The sequence below is a fragment of the Apteryx rowi genome, unplaced genomic scaffold (genome assembly GCF_003343035.1).
Source record: "Apteryx rowi isolate R43461 unplaced genomic scaffold, aptRow1 scaffold_644, whole genome shotgun sequence".
Taxonomy (NCBI): Eukaryota; Metazoa; Chordata; class Aves; order Apterygiformes; family Apterygidae; genus Apteryx; species Apteryx rowi.
Window position 1 is genome coordinate 250667 of NW_020450921.1, and position 26668 is coordinate 277334.

General features: G+C 36.8%; 1 protein-coding gene across 1 annotated transcript in view; it reads right to left on the reverse strand.

The window, feature by feature from the left end:
* The window catches only part of PLXDC2 (plexin domain containing 2), a 276972-nt gene that overhangs the window by 119682 nt on the left and 130622 nt on the right, over positions 1–26668 (reverse strand). The window contains exons 3-4 of the mRNA XM_026084514.1: positions 8535–8681; positions 2205–2274 (exon numbers count right to left, since the gene is read on the reverse strand). Coding sequence (XP_025940299.1) covers positions 2205–2274; positions 8535–8681 — 217 coding nt within the window. The remainder of the gene's footprint in view (positions 1–2204; positions 2275–8534; positions 8682–26668) is intronic.

Below are 26668 nucleotides of genomic sequence, written 5' to 3' on the forward strand. Positions count from 1 at the left end.
TTGACAGAATAAGCCATATATCTATTCACTGCAATATTGTTGTATGCAGTAAGTCATTAGAAATGGAGTAAAAGAAAAGCAAAATTATCATTCATGTTCCATTAACTCTAGTAGCAATAGAAGAGTGGTGCAGCTAACACATCCAGTTCTGTATGCCTACGTGCTTCTTCTTCTTCTTTTTTTTTTTTTTTTTTTATTAACCCCCCCCCCCAAAATTCCCCGAATGCTCTACACCAAAAGTAAAAAGCGTGTTTCCCTCACGAATTAGCAGAGGAACATCAAAAAGTTTGTGTAGATATCTTAAAAATGATCTTTTAAAAAGCCTCATCTAACCTTCAGATCCCCTCCCTGATCTCCTCTAGTTCATCAATATCCGACACCTTACTCTAGGATGCAAAGTATCAGATTATTAACAATACTCCAAAATTTGTGAAAAATAGTCCCTCCCCCCCCAAGCATTCTTCCTGCCATTTTCACATTTTTCAGTGTAATCTTCCATCCTTCCCCCCTTAAACAAAAAAACCCACAACTCCCCAAAAGCCCTGGTTCTCCTTGGGAACCTAACTTTACTCCCAAGTTTTTGGGGCAGAAAGGGGAACATGATGACAGTAGCAATACAATTCAGGGCTTACATAAGAAGCCCAGCAGAGTAACCACAAAAGAAAAAATACCTGGAGAAAGAGAGAACTTGGTGAATTTCTAAGGAACCAGCTTCTGCAGCAAGGACAAGGAGGCATTTATAGGATGAACATGGTCCTCRTACTGCTACTTTGGCTGTGCAGCTGGCAGATAGGGTTCATTCCACCCTGTTCTTTCACAGCACACAGATCATCCACTTGATTTTGGCACCACATCAAATATAACTCCTCTGATAGGAGAATACAGAATTAGGCACTGGCGTTCAAGCACTGAAATGTAACTAAAAGCTAAACAGAATGGAAAACAGAAATCTCCAAATCCCAAACAGCAGTTCACAGCTCATCTGGTCCTACTCAGCATCAAAATATCATTATTGATGAAGACGGGAAAATCTTGATACTGGAGACACCCCATAGTTCAGCATGATTTTTATTATTCTGACTGCAAATCAACCATTTAATATCAGCCTTTATTCACAGCTGTCCATCTCCCCTGGCTTGTGCTGCTTTGGTAGCAAAATGGAGATCCTGACACAGCACATCAGACTGCAACTTCCCTTCCAGCTCCTACTTTTGTTGGGACTCTGGCTGTAAGTATTCCCCCAAACTTTTGTCATACTCCTCCCATTCATAGCTCTAGTGGGATATGAGATCTCTATGTCCTTGTCCCCCAGGCCCTAGCCAGGCTGGCCAGTCACAGCACAAGAAGGAAGAATCTTGACTGAGGAGGGGGTAGGTTTGGTCCTAGTGGTGCCTATTCCTGCCTCCTTGTCCTGCCATACCTCTAGGCAGAGCACTCAGAGTCCATGAACTTGTTGGCATCTTTAGGGAGCAAAGGATGCTGTTGGGTGTCCTCCCCGTGATGCTCCTCCTGCCTCTGTCTCTTCTGCTATCTCCATGCTCTTTCAAAGGATGGTGGGGCTGTTTGTAAGGCAGGAGCTCAGCAGGAACTGCAGCGGTGGAAGGGTTGGCCCTAGCCACGTGGGCACCCAAAGCAACAGGGCCAGGAGCTTGAACTGTTTTATACCTCCTGTCTTTCCCCCAGAAAAGGAGGAGAGGAACACTACCAGTACTGCTGCAGGCAAGCCATACTGCACCGACACAGCAGACTACCCCTCACTCGCCTTACAACTGACAAGCTGCACTGCTTCTACCAGCGCTTCTCATCTTTGGATCATAAATCGCCTGCCCTCAAGCAGCCATAACCTGTTGTCTAAGTTTCCCTTTCTGTTTTGGCTTCAACACCATCTCCACAACCAGTGCAACTTCTCCAACCACAAAAGGAAAAAAATAAAAGATAACTGGGGAAAAAAACCTAAACAGAAAATGATTAATGCTATAAGGCTTTCTGCTGAAAAGGTTTTATATCAGTTTAGCTTTTGCAGCTGGAGGCTTTTCATCATATTGATATTTTGTAATGTTCTTTTTGTGAAAAGCAAAATTTCCTAAATAAATGCTGCAGTTTATCTCTTGACATCTATGGGGAGGGGAGGGGAAGGTATTTTTAAATAGCTGCAAGAAACTCTTCTCAAGTTACTCGAAGTGAATGGGTAGAAAGCCACTTACCTCCAGTTGCCACAGTGATTTCACGTAGGAAATGGCCATAAAATGGAAAATCGAAGGACAGATTCACTCTCTGCAAGGAACAACACCAGAAAAATCAAATCAATAATGTGAAGAAAAGTAAGATAAAATAAAATGAAGATCCCTCCACTTCAAAAAATCTGCTTCAACCATTTCTTTTTGTTTTTCACTGAAGTCTTGTTATTCTAACTTTGGAATTGACAATAGCTAACTGGAAACAATTCTGTGTAGCACTTAAAAGCCTGATAGCAATGGATCTAAACAGCTGGAGACTTTAGAAAATAAAATAAATCTCTCTCAAATAGACATTTTAACCATCTGATAAGAATAAATTAAAAAAAAAAAAGATTTGCTGAATTTTTCCTAAACAATGGCTTTAGACTCTTTCTTAAAAAGAGCCATCAATATTTAAGGCCGTTGCAATATAYAAATTTGACAGCATTCCCACTCCCTTGCCTGTATGTGGTTTGCTCCTCAGAGGTCCTCAGCCACATAGTCCTTCAGATTCAGAGCTCTCCTGACACCCTGCTGCTACCTTGGTATGTATCTGACAAGTGGTCACTGGAAGACACTTCCTCCACCAAATCTGAGTGACACCAGTTCCCAAAGCTCTCTATACAGCTAACTAGAAGGAAATCCTATGTCCCTCTGAATACTCTGGAAAAAAGTATGAAGATGCAGGACCCCATAGTAATATCCCAGAGCATCACACCCACAGAAAGGAAGTATCTTGATATCCTAAAATTACCGTTTGTACCAGTCAGGTTAACGTAAAAGCAAATGCATGCATTTATTTATACAACAGGCAAAAGAGATACCAGATGCAATCATTTCTAAAGAAATAGGCAACAGAAGTACTAGAAAACTCCATGTAATCTACTTATCAAAAAATAAAATGGAAGTATCTCTTTTCCTGTCTTTTTTCCCCTCTGTCAACCTGCAGGTGATAATCCCTTACAAAAGGCTCAGCTGAATTCCCAGCAGAAAACTCTAGTTCACAGAACATACTATGGTCCTTACCTAAGGTCCCTATAAGCTACAGTTCAAATTCAAGCTCATTTTTCCTCTCTATCTCTGGCTCCCTCCTTTCCTACTTGCTCCACTCCTTTCCTAAAGGCCACTGATTCTTTAATCCAGTCAGGAAGAAATTGCAACTTACTTTTCACCATGCCATTGGCTTCCCCATTCTGCTTTGGAAATGCTATGCTAATCTTCTTTGACAATGTCCACCTGTAATTATCACCTGGCCTGCCACCAGGCTAAACCCTAAACAAATCATTAGTCATGATGGAGATGGAATGATAGGAGAGGAAGAAATGATGAAATCCCAGTGAGGTCTTTTCACAGCATAAGTGTTGTATCCCATAAATACATAGCACTTGCTATTTGGGCTTCAAGCAGCTACGTAACTGGGATAGATGTATGCAACGCATTAGTATTTCTTATTTAAGAGGAGTTTCTACAATAAGTTTTTTTGTGAGGAAATGTTGGGGAGTTGCTGGTGAAAGTCCCCCAACCCTACCTTTGATGTGTCCACTTAAGGAAGGGCAACAGTCCATATATTTTAAAAACAAACAAATAAATAAATAATATGTTTCTTTTTGTCTTTCTTTTCCATAAAATTACTCATATCATGGCTTTGTTTATTGCTTCTGGATTATATCTGATTATTTCTTCCCTCAGAAAGGATTATACATTACATCCACCAGAAATGTTTAAAGAATTATTTGGCATGAAATTAATAACTGAAGATTTACAGTAACTTTAAATTAGATTTTCTTTCCACTTAAGTGGAAGTCAGAATTTTGACAGAATTTATTAGCACCTTTTTTTTGTTTTTAATTGGAATGCAAAATCCATTTGCATTGTGTTAACTGGACTGAGTTGGTTCTAACGACCTTTTCTGTATGTGTGTAAGTATGTATATACAAGTGAACGTTTTTAATCAAAATGCCATATGTAAAAGACACCTTATGAATTAACTTAAACAACTGGGTTTTTCCATGGTCTAAAGTTCTCACTGCTGAGAAGGAGTAATGCTATATTTATGTGCTTATTCTATCACACATCATTTCAAAGAACACTGTAAAAAAGGCCAATTTTTCTGAGCAAAGCATCCCTCTTTCTTTCAGACACTATTATCCATTTCACCTATAAGCACTAACTTTCTTAATAACAGGATAACCATTAAACTGCTTTGAAAGACAACTGTGCCTGTTAACAGTCCTCTGGAACTGCTGTAGCATAGTTATATTAGTATAAAGACAATGTTTGCAATATATAAAGACCTGATCCTATGACCACGCAAGCCAGACATAGATCTCCCATTGACTTCAGTCAAAAAGTGATGCCCTATATACTGAAAATGTAATAGATGTTTAATATAGACAATTACTTAGCATAATACTGTGATAAAGAACTAACAAGATTTAAGGAATGATTTTAACTGTAATATTATAATGGCCACCAAAAATAAGATTGTTTCTATTTTTCCTGCTTACTTCATTTTTCAGAAAGATTACTGTAATTTTTAACCCATGCAGGAGAAATGCTTTTTCCATGCATAAATGATAGAATGAACTGACATGAAAGAGAATTGAGCTTCACAAGAATGAGGTGCTTCTGTAGCTACTTCTGTGTTTGATTACTCAACTACTAGTTGTCTAATTTAAACACAGCATCCAAGTCACACATAAAATTCTACTATAAAATTGAAATGATGGTGGCAACGTATCATGGGGAGAAAACAGTATTACTGAGATAAATCCTTTATTGCTAAATATTTTAATTTTTCCATTAGTATTAGCTTGTTAAATTCATCAGACATTGATTATGCTGTTTACAAGGCCAAACCACCTCATGGCTATCCTCCCTTCATTCCTTTTCCCCAAAGAGGCAAAAAAGATTGGAAGCTTGTGGAAACTCATAAGACTATAAATCTGAATTAAGATTATACTTTTGAATGAAGGAAAACACACATATTCAGTGTTAGGATGAGAGTTATTTTTGTCTTTCCATTTCTCTTATTTTTGAAATAATGACAGAAAAATAGAAGATATGAGAATTCTCAATTTTCCCCAAAAGAGTTACATGGAAGGTACAAAGGGGACCATTGTTATGTCAAAAAATACTAGTTTCTGACAGCATCATCAGCAGATACTGATACAGGCATTACTGATGTACACCTTAAAGATATACAGATGCTAAAAGAGCTGCATCTAACTTAAAAAAAAAAAAGTGTTTGTGAATGTAGCACTATATATTCTATACTTTCTTTTCTTTTCAAACACCCTTTCAATTCACAAGTTCTGATTTTTTTCATAATTACTTTTTACTTTTATGGAAATTAATGCAAATAAGCTCCCTATCATAAGGCAGTGAAAGGAAAAAGTATATAACAGAAAGCTTACATATAAGATTTTAAAATTCTAAATCATACTTTATTATATATTATTAAAAAATGAAAAAAGCTGATGTCCTCTTCAATCAAAATGACATATTTAACATTTTTTTTTCTTCTAAATTTAACTCATTGGAACTAAAGGTCATATCTGAATCTTTCTGAAAATCTGGGGAAAATTAAATGATCAGTGAACCTTTTCAGTTCACAGTTTTACAAAATTACCCTTAAAATCCATCATGAACTCAAATTTTCAGCAGTTTACAAGAATGCACATTAAAGTTTAAAATTTTTAGCATTCAAAGACTCCCCCCACATTATAAGTAATTGTATTAATAATCAGCCTTTAATAAATTTAATTCCTGGAGCTGGAGAGCAATATTTAGAAATTATAAGCATGTAAATCACCAAGTCACAGAAAGATGTGTGAAATGCCCTTTTAAACAAGTAATGACAGATTTAGTTCCCTTCTCTGTGGAAGAGAAGGGAAAGCATTGCTGCTTAGTTATGTATGGTTTCCTCTGAATATTTGACACTACAGTAGTTTTACGGTTTCCTATTTTTTCCACAGAAAAACATCATCTTGAAAGTCTGAAATGAAGCAAAATGCAGTGACAGGGTCAAGAAAGCTGTAGTCCACTCTTTTTCTTCCATATTCAAGATTAGAATCTCCAATTCATTAAARTCAGTATTTTGATTTTTTTTATACATTACTCTCTGAATTGAGGTTCTGGCCCCTAGGCTAATTGACTAGACAGTGATTTATGCAGATGATACTAAAAGCAGAGATAGTTAACAAAAACCTTTTAAATTTTCCTTAAAATATCTAAACAGTTGATAGAACATGTCTTTTTTAATGACTTAGTTATATAGTACATATGGATGTTGCTTGTTCATAAACATGCAAATCAATTACAGACCCAGAAATGGAAAAAAAAAAAAAAAAAGGGATGACTCACTGGTACTTTTTCATCCTTCAGAAGAAACATAAAATGAATCTCTGAAAAGAGGTCTTTAAAACAGAACATAGTCATGGCTGCAGCCACTGCAGCAGTCCAAGCAAGGTATTTGCTTAACAGAGGTTGGATATCAGTGTGCTAAACTGGAAACTGTAATGCTTGCGCTCTGGGGCCACAGACTTCTCTGCGAGAACTGGCAGGAAGGTGGGAGTGGGAAGCTGAGATTAAGCAGAAACGTCTTAAACCTCTTGCTGAAGCGACAGCAAGTTGAAGCCCTCGTGCTCAGGAATCTGAGCTGCCCAGCTCCACTCTGCAACCCTGGACAGGCGTATACTGATCCCATGCTTACACCAAAAGGCATCATCTCATTTTAAACCTCCAGTTCAATAAATTTAACAATATGTCCCTTTTGGAATTGACATTTCCCAACGTATAATCTCAGAAGACCCAAATGGAAACAAGTTGGCTCAAAAAAGGGTGGTGGTGGTGGGGGGAGTTGCCTTCACTAATCATAAACTATAGGTTAAATTTCTCAAAGGGATTTCACTGATGTTTAGGTGTGAAAACTGATAAACTACTTTTATTAGGCAAATATTTTACTCTGGATAGGTATTTTTAATTCATTCATTACTTTTCACATGTTTCCAGTCTCTCCCTCAACACAGATCAGCAGCGTGCCCAGGTGAAGAAGATGAGGTAGCCAGTAAAGGTTCTCACCTTTTGGCATACTTTCTTTCTCATTAGAAACAAACTGTATTAAGAAAATAGCTGATAGAGAGTTTTATTAAAACTACCCCAGAGATACATAATTGCCTGAACCCTCTGTATTTCCATTGTCCCCAGCTCCTTACAGTCTTTTTTTGGCTGTGAGAAAGATATTTTACACATTGGACCCTCTGTTAGTCAAATCAAATGGATTTATCATCCCACTTTGTTCTTTGCATTCTGACTAAATCTCAGGGTGTTTCTTCTCTCTTTCACACACATTCCTCTAAGACAGTCACCTGGCTGGTGAATTTACTTACTCTAGGAAATAATAGATAAACCCAGAGAAAAGATGAATTTAACTTTGCTTTCCTCTCTTCTTAAAAACTGTTAACCCTCCCCACTCCTCACATCTTTAAAAATTGTACAACTTTAAAAGAAAGCATCAACTTGATTTTTTTTTAATTGCCAGAACCCAATGGCATTTTGTTGAAGCTAAGTGGGCAAATAGATGAAACAAGAACTTCATGAACCACATTCTGAGTTCTAATTCTCTGTATTTAATTGATATTACTATTGGCCCTTCTACCTATGCAGTTTCTAGCCACAGGTCAGATCTGAGAATGCAACCTGGAAACCATGCAGCGTTCAATTACATCTGTAAGCGAGCACCTTATTTTCATACTCATTTTGCCAGGCAGCATGGTTACAATTAAACAAAATTGTTAACCTGGAAGTGTGATCACATCTATCTCTTTTGTTACTATTTGACAACAAATAAGCAGTGTAAATAACATTTTCTCATGAGTTTTATTAGTTCTCCATAAAGCAAAAAGTGTGACACCTTATACAGAATGGAAATGCAAACATGGATAAGCTCCATGGCAGACTTAAACTTAAGCAACTTAATCCTGAACCCAGTTCTGTTGCTTGAAGTCAATGGCAAAACTCCCTCTGACTTCAACAGCATGACTAGTTTATTGTTTGATAGCTTGTGATCTAACCCTAAAAGCAGAGGTGAAGTTAAAGTAAATCTGGAAAGACATCTCTGAAGGGCTGTTATAGCAGGTGTGTGAAGGCAACTTTTCATAGTAGCACTGTGCAGACTTGCACAGCTTAACTATAAATCCAAAGATGAAGCTCTGTGAACAGTAGTCATGATACTTGGGTAATGTCAGTTATGTCAGTCACTGGTGAAAAATATCCATGTCAGTCAAAGAAGAAAAATATAAAAGTACAGTAACTTACTGCTGCTTGCCGATGTGTATTTGAAAGAATCCCATGGATCTTTACTTTGTCTTTCTCCATTTGGTCTATGTTGACCCACAGATCCCGACTGGTAGAATCATATGGGCCATATGTCCTTGAAGTATAATAATTATGATCTGTATCCTCCTGAGAGGGGAAAAACACACAGCAAATTGGATTAGAATGGAAGATGCATCTTAGTTTTATATATAACTCACCTTTGAAATATTGAGTTCAACTGCTCCTGAGAGCTGCAGAAAAGACCAAATTGTGAGTCAACAGACAAGAAAAAAGTACAAATTGCAAATTTATTACAGAAGACAGCTCTGTTTCTAGCCTAAACAGCAGGTAAGGCAAACAGTTACCTCATACAATTGTCTTATATTATAATAGTAGTTTTCACTATCCCCAAATCCTAATCATACAGTTCCGATAACCACATCAGTAAAATGTATGGCAAAATGAATGATGCCTTTCAAGGAGAGATGACCAGTAAGTTCATGTAAAAACTGCCACATTTTAACAACAGTAATGAACAGTTCTTACAGCTAACACTTTAAAAAGAGTTGTATTTTTTAACATTTGTAAATATAATTTATTAGAATATCCTTTATCAGAAATTCCTACTACTCCCCTTACTCAGCGCATAATAATGTAAACTTTTGAAATCTTATTATGTAAAATTTAGTGTGTGTTTAAAAATCCAAGTATAGGAAGTTCCAAAATTTCTTTCAAGATAAGGGTTTCTTTGTGCTGAGATTATATAGAGTATTTAACAGACAGTCTCAGTACTGAAAGGTTTAACATCTAATTTAAAATAAAAAAGACCACCAATGACTGGGTATAGAAATCTATATGAGAACGGACGTAGGAATGGCAATTCTTCTTTATCCTTACAGAGCTCTTTCTCTACAGAAAATACCTTTACAACAAAAGTCAGAGTAATAATCTCTCTCTCTCTTTCTTTTATTTTTTAATGGAAGGGGAAAGAAAAGGTCATAGAGCAAACAAATAATAGTACCCACAACAGAATCAAGATTTCCTGAAATCTATTCATGTGATCTAGCTTCTATACAGATGACAATAATTGCACTTCAAGATTATTTTGTAAATAGAAAATTATTTAGAGGTTGGTTATTGCCAGTATCACTGATGAAAGAAAATGAACGTTATGGGTGAGAAAGTAAGGTCTACTAGCAGCTATGATGGCCTACACCCTCCTGAAAGGTATCTTTGACTGTAAAAGGAAGTAAACGTGCTTGGTCTGAGGTAAGACATGAAACATATCTCAGGTTCCCAGCCTTCCTTAACTTTTCCCAGTTGTTGTAACAGTAAAATATTTTAAATTAAGCTCAACAGGATTGTCTACTTTCTGCTGTACAGCACAAGAAGTGCTGTAAAAAAAGTACATGCTGATATTTCACAATTTTTTTCCCCTCCAAGCAAAACAACCAAAGTCTCAATGACAAAGTGTTTTAAAATTAGAATTTAGAAAATAAAGTGGCATAGAAAATGGAGGAGGAGGGCTTAGAATTTAGATTTAGAATCCCCCCCATGATAAAAAATTGCAAATGTACAAGTCCCTTTCCTGTACCACTTCCTATACCCAACAAGCAGCATGAGACTCCCCTCATATAGTCCCTTGCTTCCATGCGGACCTAAGACCCCTTCAACATGACCTGCTCCTGAGAACATACACAACCCCTTTCTACTGCATTGTTCTGAATTGAAGACACACTTTTCAAGGGCTTACATTCTAGATGAAGGGGTTCATCATCTAGGTGAAATATATTGACCATAAATCCTGTTTCACCTGAAGGTCATCCTATATTAACATCATCACTGATGAATTTTACTTTAACTGTTTGTCAGTTTATTTTCTCCTTGAGGTTTTCTACATCTTCTGCTGTACTTTATATGGCAAGATGCACTTGCCCAGTAAATCTCAGTGATGACATTTTTGAAGCAGCTTCTAACAACCTCARCAGCTCTAGTTTAGTCATATGAGTAAACATAATTAAAACTATCCTGTCAGAAAGATGAGAGAAAAATCACCTTACCAAATTCTTTTCTTCTTTAATGGTCAACAGCAACAGTTATTACTGTCATGTATACAGAGGAGCTATAGTAGTTTAAAAGGTTTTGACAACAAAGATATATCTTCCTAGTCTAATTTATCATTCTGACAGAGTTTCCACAGAAGTTAAAAGTTACATTTAAAGCATCATAAAGTCTCAGGGAAAGAGTCCCAAGAGACAAAGAAGGAGAAATAATTACAAAAATAGCTTGTTTCAGATAAAAATGCAATACTTATACTGTAGTTAAAACTGAGTGCAGATTTTATGCATTTCCAGGTTTTCATGACTAACGAAAGCAAAGTACTGCAGTTATGGACTAGCAACTAAGCCGCTACCTCCACAACAAGAAGGAAGATACCGAGTCTAGTTGATTACTCCGTAAGACTATTTTAAATGGTTTCCTGATCCATGCTTAAAGGAGACTTTTTAAACTTCTCGCAAATCAAACATTTAAAGTATAGCCTCCAGCTCAATAATTTTGTCAGTGTGTACAGAATAATTCATTTTTAAATAGCTATTATATCTTGTGTAAAAATGTCTCATTTACTGTTGTAATTCAAGTGAAATAACCTTGGATACTTCCGAAGGGAAACATATTAATTTCTACTTGGATGATGGAAAGAAATAGTAATTCCTCTTGCTTCTTGAAAAAGGTTCACAAGCTTCACACATATGTATTTTATGAGTGTGCCATTAAATATTTCTCTCTTGCACCCTAATTTTTATTTCTACTCTCTGTAACTTTGCAACATGACTAGCAAAAGGAATATGCAGCTAATTACCTAAGTTAGGCTGAGAAGTTTAGCTCAGGAGCTCTTGGTAGATTTAGGAACCATGGTTATATTCCAAGTTGCTGACTTCATAGTTTAGAACATGCATTAGTATGGAAAAGAAACTGTTAGATTCTTCCTTAAGTCCCCAGGTATAGAGAGATGCTTTACTGGTGTCAGTATATAATGATGAGTTCTCATTCTGACCAGCTGGTTTATGGGCTTTGACTGATTACACCTGTTTTGTAATTCCATCACCTACAGATACTATAAGAACATGGAAAACTGCTTCAGAATTTATGCCACATTTGGGTGTTGGATACTGAATTATTAAGAAAATAATTTTTATAGCTATCTGACACACAGATGGAGTTCTGCAGATATGCAGAATTATATATAAATACAGGTATGAAGAAGAACAATCTCTACAATAACTTTTAATGCAGTAGAAGTATGTCACCAAATGAAAGAACATGCAGAGGAAGCAGAGAACTTGTCTGCTACTACTTCAAGAAGAAATAGAAATATATCTAAGGAGCTGACAGCTACATACAGGGAAATCTGTCCTTTTTTTCTTTGCTTTCTAGGTATATTTTGGAGAGAGGCATTATTGCCCATTGCTTCTCTAACAGAAGTCTTGTCCAAATACTGTATGTATATGAAGTAGGAAGCAGTTCTCTTCTGTTGATAAGTACAGCTTTTAAGCAAAAGATTTTTCCAGACACTTTGGACCAGCTATGAAGATTACTGCTGTTAACCTTTGTGAGTATAAAGTGAATATTTATTAAAACTTTTCTCATAACTCTTCCCTTTTGGAGAAATAAGTTATTTTTTTACCTGAGGCAACTCTCTATGCTGGGTTGCCATCTTATTGTAGATTGTAAAGAAAATTAATTTCTTAGAGATTTCACAAGGGATACTGTCTGATGATACCTTGAATACATCCTCATACTTCTTCAGCTACAGCTAACTTTTCTCATGAGTGCTGAATGCACACAGCATTCATGAAAGCTCAGCACAAGTGAATATTAAGCCTTCTTTAAATTCCAGGTGTTCACTGTCAAATTCAATGACTGAACATCCATTCCATATGCTACATATACGAATATTCCCAAATACACTCCAAAGATCCCATGCCTACTTCCTCAATAACTGGCTGTCCTTCACAGATTAAGACTTCAAATGTGTTAGGTGAGCTGTGACAGTCAAGGAAGTATGATGTAACTGTGTGTGATATTTCAAAGTAACAACTACATTATGGTTCTGAAATGCATTCAAATTGCTAACTAGAATACTGGCCAAAGATGTAATTGAAAATAGTTAATGCATAAACTACTGGAACATGAAACAATACAGTTATCTCTCACTGAAATAAGACACCATGACTCAATTATGATGTGATCAAATATGGGACTTTACAAGTTTAATTCTCTTTCTTTCACCTTCTTTTTAATCAGAAATTGAAAGATACTGTAAACCCCTAGGAGACAGAGGACATCATTATCAAACAAGATTTAGGTTAATAAGAGTTCCAGCTGAATCTGGCTGTATGAATATTCTGGTTTCAAATGCTGGGTCCAGCTGGATCCACACTACAGAAGTTATTGAATGAAAACTTTTGCCATATATATCTGTAAGGCTGTAACTAAACCAGCTAGTAACTTCAACCAGAGAAAAAGCAGCTGGTATGCAAGGATGAGCTCTACTATTTTTCAGTATAAAAGAATCCATTTTAGTTTCTCTTTAGCTGAAAGAAGAGAGAAAGATATTGGCAGAACAAACCACTATAGATCAGACAGCCAGATGGTAGTTACATTTTGGTAGTTTTAGCTTTGGTCATCCTCTCCCACTCCTTGAATCCATTGGATATTACATGGCTTCAGTTCACACAACTCTTAATTTGTCACTAAATTTACTTTAAAAGTTAAAGAACTGTTTGTGACCTCATGGATAAAAAAAAGCAAAACCAAAAACATCCAAGGCTGTTAATCTTCAAATAATAGGAAGGAAATTTTATGAATTATTGACAGCTGCAATAGAAGATAATTAAACTGCATTTAATGAGATAAGTCCTTTTCCCTAATATACTCTATTTGCTGAAATTATACTGTCAGGCTTTGACTGTGACAACAGCACAACGAAGAAAATCTGAACCCGTCAAGGAAATGGAGTTTGACTTTAATAGATGCCTAAATTCATCACTGTTAAAGGAACATGTGGTGTCTGATTTCTAAAAAAAAATGCATTATTCCCTAAATACTGATAAAATCTCAGTCTAAGCATATTTGTAAATTAACTGAAGGTGCTGCTTGTATAGAGCCTTGTATATAGCCTCCCCCCCCMAAAAAAAAATAAAATTAACACTAAGAAATTCACCATCAAATACAGAAATTACCAAAACCATCTTTGACTCTGAAGATAATATGAACATTTTTAGTTGAGTAGCTTATGAAATTAATCAACTATGTTTTCCAAAAGCTGCATTTGTAGAATAAGACGGAAACAGTGGAAGGACAAAGCAGGCAATTATATATTAAAAATAGAGTATATTTCAGGAGCAGAACAAAGATAATGGAATATAGCTTGGGAAATTTAGAGGAAAGAAATGAGCTAGCAATTAAAAGTATTTCCCTGGTGAGGAAAAGCCATTCTGGCAATTCTTTTCACAGCCAAAAAACTATTAAAATAAGCCAGAAGCAAGGGAGCCTAGCACACATACAATGAAACTAGCAGCCTCAGAAACTCCTCACACTATTGCCAGATCTCATGCAACTTGTTACTCTCTCACTGTATCTCAGCCCACCCTATCAGTAAAGTACAGCTAAAATTGACTGAATTTTTTCAGATTTTTGTTAGAAAATTGCTCTTAGAATTCTGAAGATTATTAGTACCTTCCAGCTAAAACCAGCAACAAGAGTGGAGAACAGAAGTGACCAGTAATGCAGGACTCCACTTCCCACTGCATTGCAGCTGACTGTAAGCCTCTTCCAGCCTGCATACGTTTAGGCACCAGGAAGGGATGAAGGAGGTACATGGTCACACTGTGGATTACCAAGACAGAGGAAGCACGTGTCTTGTGTTGCAATTGTATTTTCTGAGTTATTCACCTTTTCTTTCAGTAGGCACTGAATGAGACAGAGGTGGCAGGGATACATGGAGAATATCAAAAACATGTCCTCAATCCAACAGCCATTAGCAGAGATGAGGGAGTATGGGGAAAGAATATCTATGCTGAGATGGTGTCCTAAAGGGAAGATTAAGACCAGAGAAATTGGGGAAAAGAGGCAGTTAACTGTGCTGCTTCCATATAATTGCATTTTAACACACAGAGTACTGTAATTATAATAAAAACATAATAGTATTGTGATTTTACAGTTTCATTGTATCTGAAAGCTGAAGAACTCTTAGGAATGCTTAATTTGAACTGGCCTCTCAAAAACTGAATGTGCTAATTTCAGTTGATAAGCTGCATGCAAACTACCGCATGAAAGTCTTGCAGAGGATATATGTAGTAGCTGCTTACTTAGAAAGCTTGACTGATACAAGTGGTTCTCATGCTCGGAAGCACTGATGTCATTTCAAAAAGTGCTTTATATCAAGGATAAACTCTTTGTTGCTGTTCACTTTCTTAACAAAAGCATTTGTTCTGCATGAATCTCTCTGTTGAGGAAATATGCGATTTACAAAACTGCCGTATTGCTTTTACAATGACAAAACTACAATTGGGTTTATGCATGTCTTCATTTTTTAACATCTGATGTGGGAAGCACTTAAGGAATATATATGGGCATGGCATACATCTTCCTCATCAACAGTCAGCAGGAACCTGAAGATAGCCTCCAAACTTTACCACTGATTATATGAGCTTGAGCAAAATCCACTGAATAGCTAATATCATGTCTAGCGAATGAGGGAGACCCAGTCTAACAAAAGAGGAAATCCTTTGCCTACACACATTGGCATTAAGAACTTTATCTTGCACTATCTTCCCTGGGAAAACTACACAAGTGCTCTGCATAGTCCTGAAAGCCTGTCATTTGTGTATAGGAGGCCTCAAACTTTGGGGTTTTCACAGGACACCTAGGGCCGGTAGAGAATTCACTTTGCCTACAATCTCACAAATTTTTATCTGGAGGTTGTAATTGTAAAAAGGTAAATGATGCCTTCAGCTGGACTAAAGCAAAAGGGGCAAGAGTCATGAGCTATTTAAGGCCTTATAAGCTCTGTATCATCTTGAACTCCAAGGGTTTTAAACTGCATTTGTCTGTCCAAGCGACTGACAGCACCTCTAACGGAGTCACGCATGCTGACAGGCAGTTGGCAAAGAAGAATTCCATAAACCTGTTATTAATCCAAAAAAGCCATTCAGTCTTTCAGGCATTGTGAAAAGTCAACTTGGAGCTACTGTCTTTTTCATGATATTTAGCCACCTATGAAAGGAAATCTCCCCTTGGGAACTGCTATACAACTGCCAGCTTGCTTAGGAGTCATTACAGTGGTCCGATAAAACCCCTCGGACAGTTTTGTCCTAAGAGACAAGCTTCAAAAGAGCAAAAGTCTCTGTTATGCCTTACTTAAAAGGAGAAGAAAGAACAAAGTTGCTCAGAAAAGATTACGGTAAAGAAACATTTGTTACACAGTTTTGTTTCTGATTTGCTGGATCAGGATTTTAAGAATGACATTCTCAAAATAAATCTTTGTTAATTGCAATGTAGCATTTTTTCCACTAAAAAAAAAGGAAATCACTGCAAAAAAATGAAAATACCTGGCAACAATTTGATTATGGTATAATTTTGAAACACATTATGTAGCTTTTATTTTCTCATTTTTAAACATGTATAAATGACTAAAGTGCTCAAAAAACTGAAACTCTAAAAAATGGTTGTTCATATTAAAGATAAAAACTAACTAATGGGCCCAGACTACCATGCCTCAGTGGCTACTGTTACAACTCCATACCTCCAAACTGCCCCATTCTCAGAGGCTCATGACTGCAGATTGCACCATAAATCGTTACATTTCTGTCTAGTTAAACAGCATTTAAAGACTAAATGTTTTATTCCTATAAAAAAATTCACTTCTGTGGAATATGACCAACAACATATTTCTGAGTGCATATACTTTTACAAACATACAAGCACATTTGTGCACAGTTTTTTCCTAAGATACAGCATAAGTTCTGAGTTTTACATTATCCCTTTTTTGGATCCAGATAGGCTAGGGAGAGCTTAATGTTGCTCTACTATTTCACCCTCTGTTACATATTCAGAAGCCGGGACTGCTAAGCTGTCCTTGTTTCCCATTCTTTAGCCCTTTTCTACTGGGGAAAAAAAAGCAGGAAAATAAAGCATCCAAGACCTAGCAACCCTGAAGCCTCACATGGCAAATCTAAATCAGGATGAAAAGTGATAAAGATCTGAAAGATTAAATTAATATTACCAGTTGTAGTTTCTAGTTGATCGGGACTTTATGTAGGACAGCATAGGACACTGCCTCCACAATTTCTCATGTGTGCTGTACTTTCTGAACAGTTAATATAATGTCGCATGGATCTATCAGGGCTCACAGTTGAAATTGCGAAGCAATAAGTTGTAAGAACATGTACAACCGATATTAAGTTGATACAGGCAAGAACACGCATTTATTAATGTACTAGCTTTTTACCTGTGGGGATGAAGCCTAATTTGAAGCTTTTAAGGGTTTTGTATGTTCACCTCATTCAGCACCAATCTTTGTCAAAGTCGTGCTGTTCAGTTTAGCCTTACAGCAGTATGCTCTTCAAAGAGCAGAACTATGGTAAAAAAGGTAACAAAGGTTACAAAGGGAACCAGACTTTCAACATTTCAAACTGTTACTCAGACACATGAAAAATATTAGCTTTATAGGTGGTACAATTCTCATGCATACAATTCACATATGAATATTCTGGGAGCAGTCAAGCAATTACAGAAAATTTTAGCTAGTGCAGAAAGAGTCGAGAAGAAATTCTGAAATTCTAAATCTAGTTTTGTCCTTTGCATAACCCTGCAATTTAGCCTAGACGTTAAAGGACATACTGCATCACTATGACTTCTCTGGAGAACACTGAGTTTAAATGGATTTGTAACCAAAACTGGTAGTCAGTTTAATCAGAGCAGTTTCTAGTTTAGCTCTCACATACATTACAACAAAATTAAATCTTGTAATTATTAAAACCACAGATAATATGCAAAATTTCAAAATTATCATTTAAGTCTTCTTAGAGAGAAAGGTAGTGATGATCAAGCTGTCAAGCTGTTTTCCTGACTTCTACTGGTCTTTGGAAAGTTTGTGCTTTGCTTTGTAAAAGGTATGCATTTTGCTTTGTTCATATTTATTTTTCCATATACATTTGTAACAGCAGTTCAATTCAGATATTCCATACAGGAATATCAGAGAGAACACTACGTACACTTTTATCAGACTGTTCTCACCAGCTGCAGTTCTTAAGTACACATTCATGGAGACATTTCTTTAGCTGATCTTGCAGTGATGCTCCAAAAAAAAAAAAAAGAAAGAAAGAAAACCCTTGTGCACACTCCCTATGCATAACAACAGGTTCTAAACAAGCTTTCCGTAGGAGCCCCGAGTACTCTGTAATTACTCAAGCAAGGTTAAGACACTAAATATCCCTTTTCTGCTGTCTCTGAAAAGCTCCACTGCCTTCAAGTTAATCCAATGTCCAGCTGATCTGATATTCTAAAAATTATACTAACACATGCAATTTTCTTTTTAAAAGATGTTATTATTTCTTGTGTAGAGTTTCCAGCTCTGTGCTGGTCTTCATGAAGTCTTTCCAGTTTGAATTACTCTACTTTTAAACTTTCCTTTTCTAGCTTTCAGCTAAACACAGGACACTAGGAGATAAAACATGGCACTACAGAATTGCTTTTTACTTGAAGAGTCTCTTCTCACAGTTTCAAGCAAAATAAGACATGGAAGAAGGGACTAGGGAGAAGATAAAATAAGCTGGAGAAGTACTTTTGCTCCAATAATTTTAAAATGAAGAATTTTCTCAATTAAAAGTTATATGATAATCTTATTGGGTGGTTTTAGCTCTATGGATCCAACAATTCTACATACAGTGAGCTCTGTCACGTCTACTCAAGCAGACACGCATACTTCCCTCCAAGCACTGAAAAACAGTAAAAGATGAAGACATGGGGGTTTATTTGTCAAATCAATCTATTTTAGGGGAAAAAACAACAACAGTCTCCAAAGCTCAGTCTTCTGTGACCTGAAACTGGCTACTTATTCTTTGCTTGATATTGTTTGTTGTCAATATATCTGTAAAAATGTCTTGGCCTCTTCACTCAAGATTTAGATAAACAAAAAGATAGCTGAGCAGGGTGGAATTCAGTTTACAGATTAGACATTTAAATGCATTTGTCTATATGAGAGTTAAGTGTCTGAGCTCTCGTTAGGGTCAGCACAGACCTAGTAAATGCTGTCAGTGGAAGTTAGTCTGTTAGCTCACCCAGTGTCCTTGTACCCTGGGGCCGAATTGAATACCTGCTTCAGCTGCACTGGCTCTACTGACCAGGGATGAGATGCAGTTGCTTAAACACAGGAGGACCTAGAGCCATTTGAGACTAGTAGATATGACCCAGGACCTACAGGAGACCAAATCCTACTGGAGAAGCAGGAGAGCAACCAGCACAACCACAGTGCCTAAAATGATACTGGGTATCTACGGCTAAGCAATTGAATGTGGCCCTAGATTTCCACTACCAGTCAGACTACCACAGCCTACCACACTTGCAAGCACCTCTATTTAAGTGTCTTAACTGAGGAGCTGAAAAAAGACTTCTGTATAGACTCTAACCTTTAATAACAATCACAATAACCCTGTATTTTATACAAGTTTATATGCATTATTAGAGCAGTATACAGATGTGTACTAACCTTAATTGAATGCTCACACAAGAAACAGACCTTTGCACTGTACTTTAAGAAATATCTTTTATTTCAAAGATGAGGGCATAATATGCCCTATATCTGCCACAAAGATAATACTAATAGGAAGAAATCAACATGCTATACAGTATTAATGACTAAGTGATAGCCTTGGCAAACTTGCAAGCTTCAAATATATGCCAAGTCGGAGATATGACAATTATTTCAATAATAACAGTTTCTATTTTCATTTGCTTTTAAAAATATAGCTAAAAAAATTAATCCATCTTCTCACTTCTTATCACTATATATTGGGTTTTTGTTTTATAAAGGAAAGGGATGTTTGTGGCACTTGTTTATAAATATAGGGAAGATGTTCCAAACACATTCTCACTAAGCATGCTAAAATACACTGTGCCAGTCCATCAGTTATATTCCCCAAATGAGTGTGGATGAGACTGCTGATCTGGGAAAGTCCCATCAGTGGCCTGCTCCTGAAATTATTAAACTCAGTAGTAGCATTTTGGAGCCAGATTATGCCTGTTCTTGCCCTGGAAGGCATATTTCTTCTCATACACCAGGAAAGAAGCATCCATACTCTGGCTGAGGTGGGAAAAACATGAGAAAGCTGCATGTTTTGCTGTGTATACTGGAGCAAGAGGGGGATACCTGTGAGACATCATGGCATTTTATCCCTCCAGGCATTTTATACCTCCATCTGTACGAAATCAGACAGATATTACTTCCCTCTGCAGTTTCCCCTCCTTCCTATTTTTTGCATTGCCAAGACTACTGAAAGAATATGCTATAAGAGCAACACTTCCATTTATTTAAAAAATGTTAACAGCAACCTTTGAAATGTCATGCTGCTTGATACAAATACATGAAGCGAAACTCCAGTAACCCTGTCACATCTCTCTTCTGTACTTGCTTAAATGTCGTGCCACTAACAAGTGCAGTGAAGGCAAGTGAAAGTTTTCTGGGTTTTTTTGTTTGTTTGTTATTCAGACTGCTATTTGTTGCAAACTCTCTAAAACCTATGTTATGAATTTTGTGTTCTAGAAATGAAAACACTATTTTCTTAACAACAGCCTGTGAAAAGCTAGACATTCTGCACATGAAGACGCCCTAGTGTTACAGAGGAAAGCAGGCCAAAAATCTGGGATTTACATTACTTTTAAATTTTTCCTCTGTGTATGAGATACAATAGCTCTTAGGACTGTTTCTTCAGCAGTTGACAACATTTAGCTGGTATTTTTTGTAAGAACAAATGCACATTTTACAAATTGAGTTAATTGTCATCCCCTTCTTGTTATGGATTTTGAGCTTTGGCCATATATATTATACCCTTTGAAAAGTCTGTATAATTCATGGAAACAAAATGAAGAGAGGTCATTGCCTTCCTGATAGACGTTGAAAGCTCTCAAGCTACAACTGCTGTAACTTAACAGAGAGTCAAAGGATGCGTGTGACCAAATTTCAAGTGGTGTGTCTATCTGCTTACATGTGAGGTGGATACTTTTTTGGGATAAAAGATAATTGACTCTCCCACATTGTGGTAACATTAAAGATTTCCAGAGCGGTATGGAGTAATTCATCAATGTCAGCAGGATTCCTAAAGTTTTGAAAATCTATCCTTAAAGACTGGTCTTATGAAAACTGAAATTATGTGGCTTAGTGTAACAACCTTTTCCTTACCTAGCTGAATTCCCCTACAGTTACAGCTCAGTATGGCATTCATCCTCGCTCCCTGCTCAGAACTGGCTGTGCACAGTCGCTGCATGCTGTTAAATTAGTTAGGACTGTTTGTTTTGCATGGGTCGAACTGAACACAGTCCTCCGCTTTTTGCATGACTGAATCAATACCAAGTTTCTCATTTTCCCATCTCCATCAGCAGTGCTCTTACCTTTCTGCATTAGCTGCCTCCCTAGTGAGGGCATCCCAAGATGAACTGGTGATGAGAGGGCCAGAAAGGAAGAGGCTGGAGAGGAGACATTTGCATTCTTCGCAGCCATACTAATGTTCAGCTTTCACTAGCTGAACCTATTTTCACAGCTTCTGCAGGCAAGGGCTGAGGCATGTATGACTGAAATAATTAATTCAGAAAAGTACAAGGTCTGCTGTTGATACTTTTCCTAGCTCTTTTCAGTCATGACTTCAGTGACTCTGGAGTGATTGTAATGTGCTTCAGAAACTTGGAGATGAAGAAGGATATGGAAAGGTAAAATATTATCATCAAGAAATTTCAAAGGCAGATTCTATTACATTCTGAATCCCCTGTCTCTTTCCTCGCTGTAAAAATTCATTATCATCAGCACGTTAAATCAAATGCCTTGTGTGCTGACATAGCTAAGCATGTGGAAATGAACTCAGGATTACCATGGAGAACTATGAATTCCCTTACTCGGGAGTGGGGAAATTTGTTTTTAATTTCTTTTCTTTTTTTTCCCCCCCATGGTAATTTAAAAAAAAAAGTAGGGAATGAATCTCACCTCCAGTCTTCAGCCTTTTTATTCTTCAGCTATATCTGAGTTATTAGTAGAGCCATCATTCCTTGAGTTTAGACTGAGAATAATGGAAATGTTGATAGGCTCTTTGCTATAACAGTTTTTACAGGCCTGGTAATTAATTCAGTCCAGCTAAATACTGTAGCAAGACCCAGCAAAAGTGTCAAGAGTATCTTGATTTAATTAAGCAATGAATAAATTCAATACAAAAAGATATATGATGCTTTTGTCTAGTTTACCATTTTGCAGCTGAAAGCCTGAAAGAAAACAAGACAGTGATATATTGGTCTGCTGGCTAGCTAGAAAGTATGACATCACTGGTGGAAAACTCAGCTGGACACAGAGTGGGAAAAAAGTGAGTAAATTAACAGTTGCCCCAGATTCTAATTTTAGTTGCAGGTAACATACTGTTTGTTTTGATTTAACAAGGATAGAGGACTAGGATGTTTCATATGTAACATATCCTCCTTTTAGATCAATTAACTTTCTGGTTCTTTCTGTAGCCATTAAAAATTATCAGAGAACTACTGGATATAGCAATAATTTAGAGAAATTTACATTTGATTGAGCATCTGAAGCAGCTTCCTTTGAGAATGTTCAAATACTTTCCCTAACTCCATGTGAAGAGATCAGGAACATTTTTTTCCTAGACTGAGTCTGAAAAAAAGACGACTTGATTGTGCTGAAAATAAATGGCATTCTCCATCTAACAGCAAGGTAATTTTCTAGAACAAACTCTTGGAAAATGTGAATAAAAACATTTTAAAATAGCACCCAAGACTTCAGTAACAACAACCTATTCTGAGCAAAATATAATAAAATCTGTTTTGAAACTCTGCATGAAAAAAACATGTAAATCTTATTCTTCAGTTATTATATCATTTAACTATTTAATAGCAAATTTTATCTCTCTCAAAACAAAATATCATATTTGAAAACAATGCTTTTAATTTTCTAAATCATGTTACATAAAAAAGCAAAAGAGATATTCCTGAAGGTTTCAATGCAACTCCAGCATATTTTAAGCATGTTCCTTCAGTAAATTATAAATCTGTGTTGTAACCTTTAAGCTTCTGGCTATGAAAAAAACAATATGGCATTTAATTTCGCGAGTGGATGCCAACAAGAACCCCAAAGCAGCTGTACTCTCCTAGGCCAAGCACTTTTTTAGTCCAGTATCCTGTCCCCAGAACTGACTGGTAACAGATGTCTGGGAAAAATAAAGGAACTGGGGCAAGCAGTGATAATTCCCCATTTTTCCAAGATTCCAGTGATCTGCTACTCAGGAACTCCCCTTGTGTTTAATAATCTGTGACAAATTTGTGTTCCATGAATTTGTCTAATTTTTTAAAATTTGGCACCCACAACATTCTACGTCCATGAGTTCCGCAGTTTACACAGTTTAATGATGTGCTGTAGTGAGGAATCAGATGGAAAGCTTGTCAGAGGAATCAGAGGAAAGCCTCTGCAATATTATGGAAACATCAGAGCAATGAACAGCGTACATTCAGAGAGACTTTTAGTCTTAAATTACAGTTCCTTAAACCATTAAAAAAAGTGTGGTTTAAATATGATTCAACATGAAATGGTCTACGGCAACATAAGATAGGGTTTGAAATAATGTAGAACATGATGTAATGTTACCTTCAGTTGTAAGACAAGCTTTTTAGTACAGTAGTTTGAGCCCCGCTTAGGGAGGTATTTGCAACTGGAAACAACAGTAAGCTCTGTTTATACCAGATGACCAAGGGTTAATCAAAGAATGAGAAAACACTTGCTAACCTACAAGAGAAGTCAAAATATTCTCTCCCTCTCTTGAATAAATTCTCTGCATACGGTGAAATCACATAATATAGCAATTATTAACTATAGACAAGAAACAACTATACTTGCATAAAATCGAAAATAAAAATGAACACAACTTTTTGTATGAGAATAATTTTGAGAGTAGCCCAAGATATGCTGCAGCCATATAATTAAATCAGTAAAAGTGTGTTTCTTCACTTACGCTCTTAAAACAAAATTTGCAGTTTCCCCTATTTTGGGCCAGGGAAGCTCAATAATATAGTCTCTGATCTGCCACAAAATAAAGTAGCATAAGAGAGGAGATATCAGAGATAACACTGATTTACTCTTTGGTATTTTAGATTTCCTTCAAGTGGCTTTCTGCAAATACAGATTTCAGAACACAATTATTGCTCTTTAAAGAATCACCAAACACGAGTTATAAATCCATGTTGCTGCAAAGCTTCATTCCTCCCCAGATATATTTCAAATGCTCTAACTCAAATAAAATTAACCCCCCACCTAAAATCTTGTTAAACCTTTGTACTGAAGGTGTGTTATTTCGCTGCTTTGTGATCTACAATAAAACATGACCATGCATTAAAGGGGGGAAAAAATACTTGCATTTAGTCATGATGCAGAGATTAATAACATCCCTAATTTTATCAACCCAAATGAGTATATCAAAACTTTGTCAAGGGAATTCACTCCCACACTGCTGAGGACTGCAGAAAAGGAAAGCAAGATACAAACACAATTTAAGCAAAATATTTGAACTATAAATTCAAAAGATAAAAAAGCAGGCAATTTCACACAGATAATTAAAGGCTCTAAGAGATGTCAAGTCAGAAAACAATTTTTAGAAGTAAAGTGTGTCCCTCTATCCTAGCCTGGGATTAGTGAAGAGAGCAGAAACAGTCATTAAAGTTGTATGAACAAGTTTTTTTTTTTTTTTTTAACTACAGTACATTCTTCTCAGCAACTTGGAGGGACAGTGGTTTCAGAACACACAGTGTTAGTGACTGCTCCTTATTTCAAAATCCTTTGGACACACACAGCTGGCATTGAAGCTTTGGGATGGCGGGGAGAGAACAAGAAAGACAGGCTTGGCCAAACAATGATACTGTTCAGTTTTGAGGTTCATACAATTATGCGTGGACAAGTTTTTCTACTTTGAATGCACTGCACTAGAGCAGTAATTCCAGGAATGCTTATCATTTATCCAGCTGAGTGAAATTTAACCTTAACCATTATTTTTTCCCTTGCTCAGACTTGCTGTCAGAACACAGCGGTGGGCATGCTGACACCGCTGTCAGTAGCTAAGAGCAATTGCTCTCAAATCCTGAGGGCTGCAAACTCAGTCCCTTCTGTTGTCTTTGCCAGTCAGAATCAGACATCTTCACTTGTGTGAGTGACTGGAACTGATAAGGGAGAAGCCTTCTTCTGGGCAGAAGCTCTGAGAGGAAATACAAAATTCAGCAAAAGATTGTCGCCAGTAGGAAATCCACCAGTGTTATTTTAATAGGGTCAAGACACTTTCCAGGTTTAAACTACAGGAATTGCTAAAATTTACATTTCAAACAATGTTTTGAGAAAGTAAAGAAAGGAGGGGGAAAAAAAAAGTAAGTTGTGTGTCTTCAGCTAGCAACAACTCTATTTCAGTTAAAAGCAATGCACAGCAGGAGATATCAACTACACTCACAGGAATAAATGAATCATTTCACTAGTGAAAGATGTATTTGTTTTGCACTGAAATAGCCATAATTTTCCAGTGCTCACAACTACTGGCGTGAGGCGGGGAGAAGAAAGTACAGGGGAGTTTGATCTGACCTACCATGCTCAACATGCTGTTTCTTGCCTGGAACTGAATCTTTTTCTGTCATACAGTTGCAATGATTCATTCTGTTATAAAACTTTATATGAAAAATGATGTTTTTCTCACTCTTTTCATGGTGCAAAGCAATAAAACCCTACTGTTAGCATGGCTGCACTCAGCTCAAGCCTGACTATGCTTTGATCTATTATTTTATTGCTGGATTTCTTTTTGATATTTGAAGATTGTGAAAGACTCTAGTTTTGATGTAGTATCTCAAGAAAGTGGCCACAAATTCTAAAATAATTCACTTGTTCCAAACTCTTTTTGCAAGGTTTGTCATCTTCTGCTAAAGCCAATGCAAGCTATACATTCGTGACTGCTCCTTTTCAATTATTCTGTATTTTACTTTTCAGTGTTGTACTATTTACTGAGAGTTAAGCTGTCACAAAAATCAGGGACAGAGAATGGTGAAGCAAAGGAGACAATCAAATTTTCCAGAAAAAGCCTGCAGCTGGAGCTGCTTTACAGGAGAACTGGGATAAGCAGGCAAAAATTATAAATACAGAAGGAGAATTACTGCAGTACAGAGCTTTACATAATAAGCCTTATTCAGTGCTCTATGGCCATGTCTATATTAGCAAGCACTGTGGCAAACCAGGAACGCCTATGTAGATCCATTGGTGCTGGGGACCTGACATCCATACTAGATGCATTTCAGGGATCAGTCACTTTCCTGGCCTGGGAAATGCAAAAGAGCAAAGGGCAATACACACCTCGGCTACCTGCCTGTTGTAGCTCTATAGCTACAGCGCTCCAGGGCACCAGCGCAGGCGCCAAACATAGCTGTGCATCTGAGTTTATGTTAACAACACTTTTACATATAAAACCAATTAGTTTATATCAGTAACTTATTATAGGGTATGCTTCTCTTTCTTTTATGAGAGCATGTGAAGAAAGCTTACACATTTGTCCTAATTTTGCCCTTGCTAGAGAGAAGAAATGTCAAACTAGACATATTCATTAATTGTGTAAGACCTATTTTCATGGTCATTACTTTTTCAAGGACATACAGTGATTGCAGCTACAAATTCTACCCTACCCGTTGTATTTCCTAGGTTCTATGTATTCTGAATAAAAAGCACTTATGAATTTCCTGAGAAGAGGTAGTGTGCTTAACCCCCCCCCCCCCCCCAAAAAAAACCCTGCACCCCCAAACTGGAACAAAAATGTCCCAAACCAAACTAAAATCAAAAGAAATGAAAA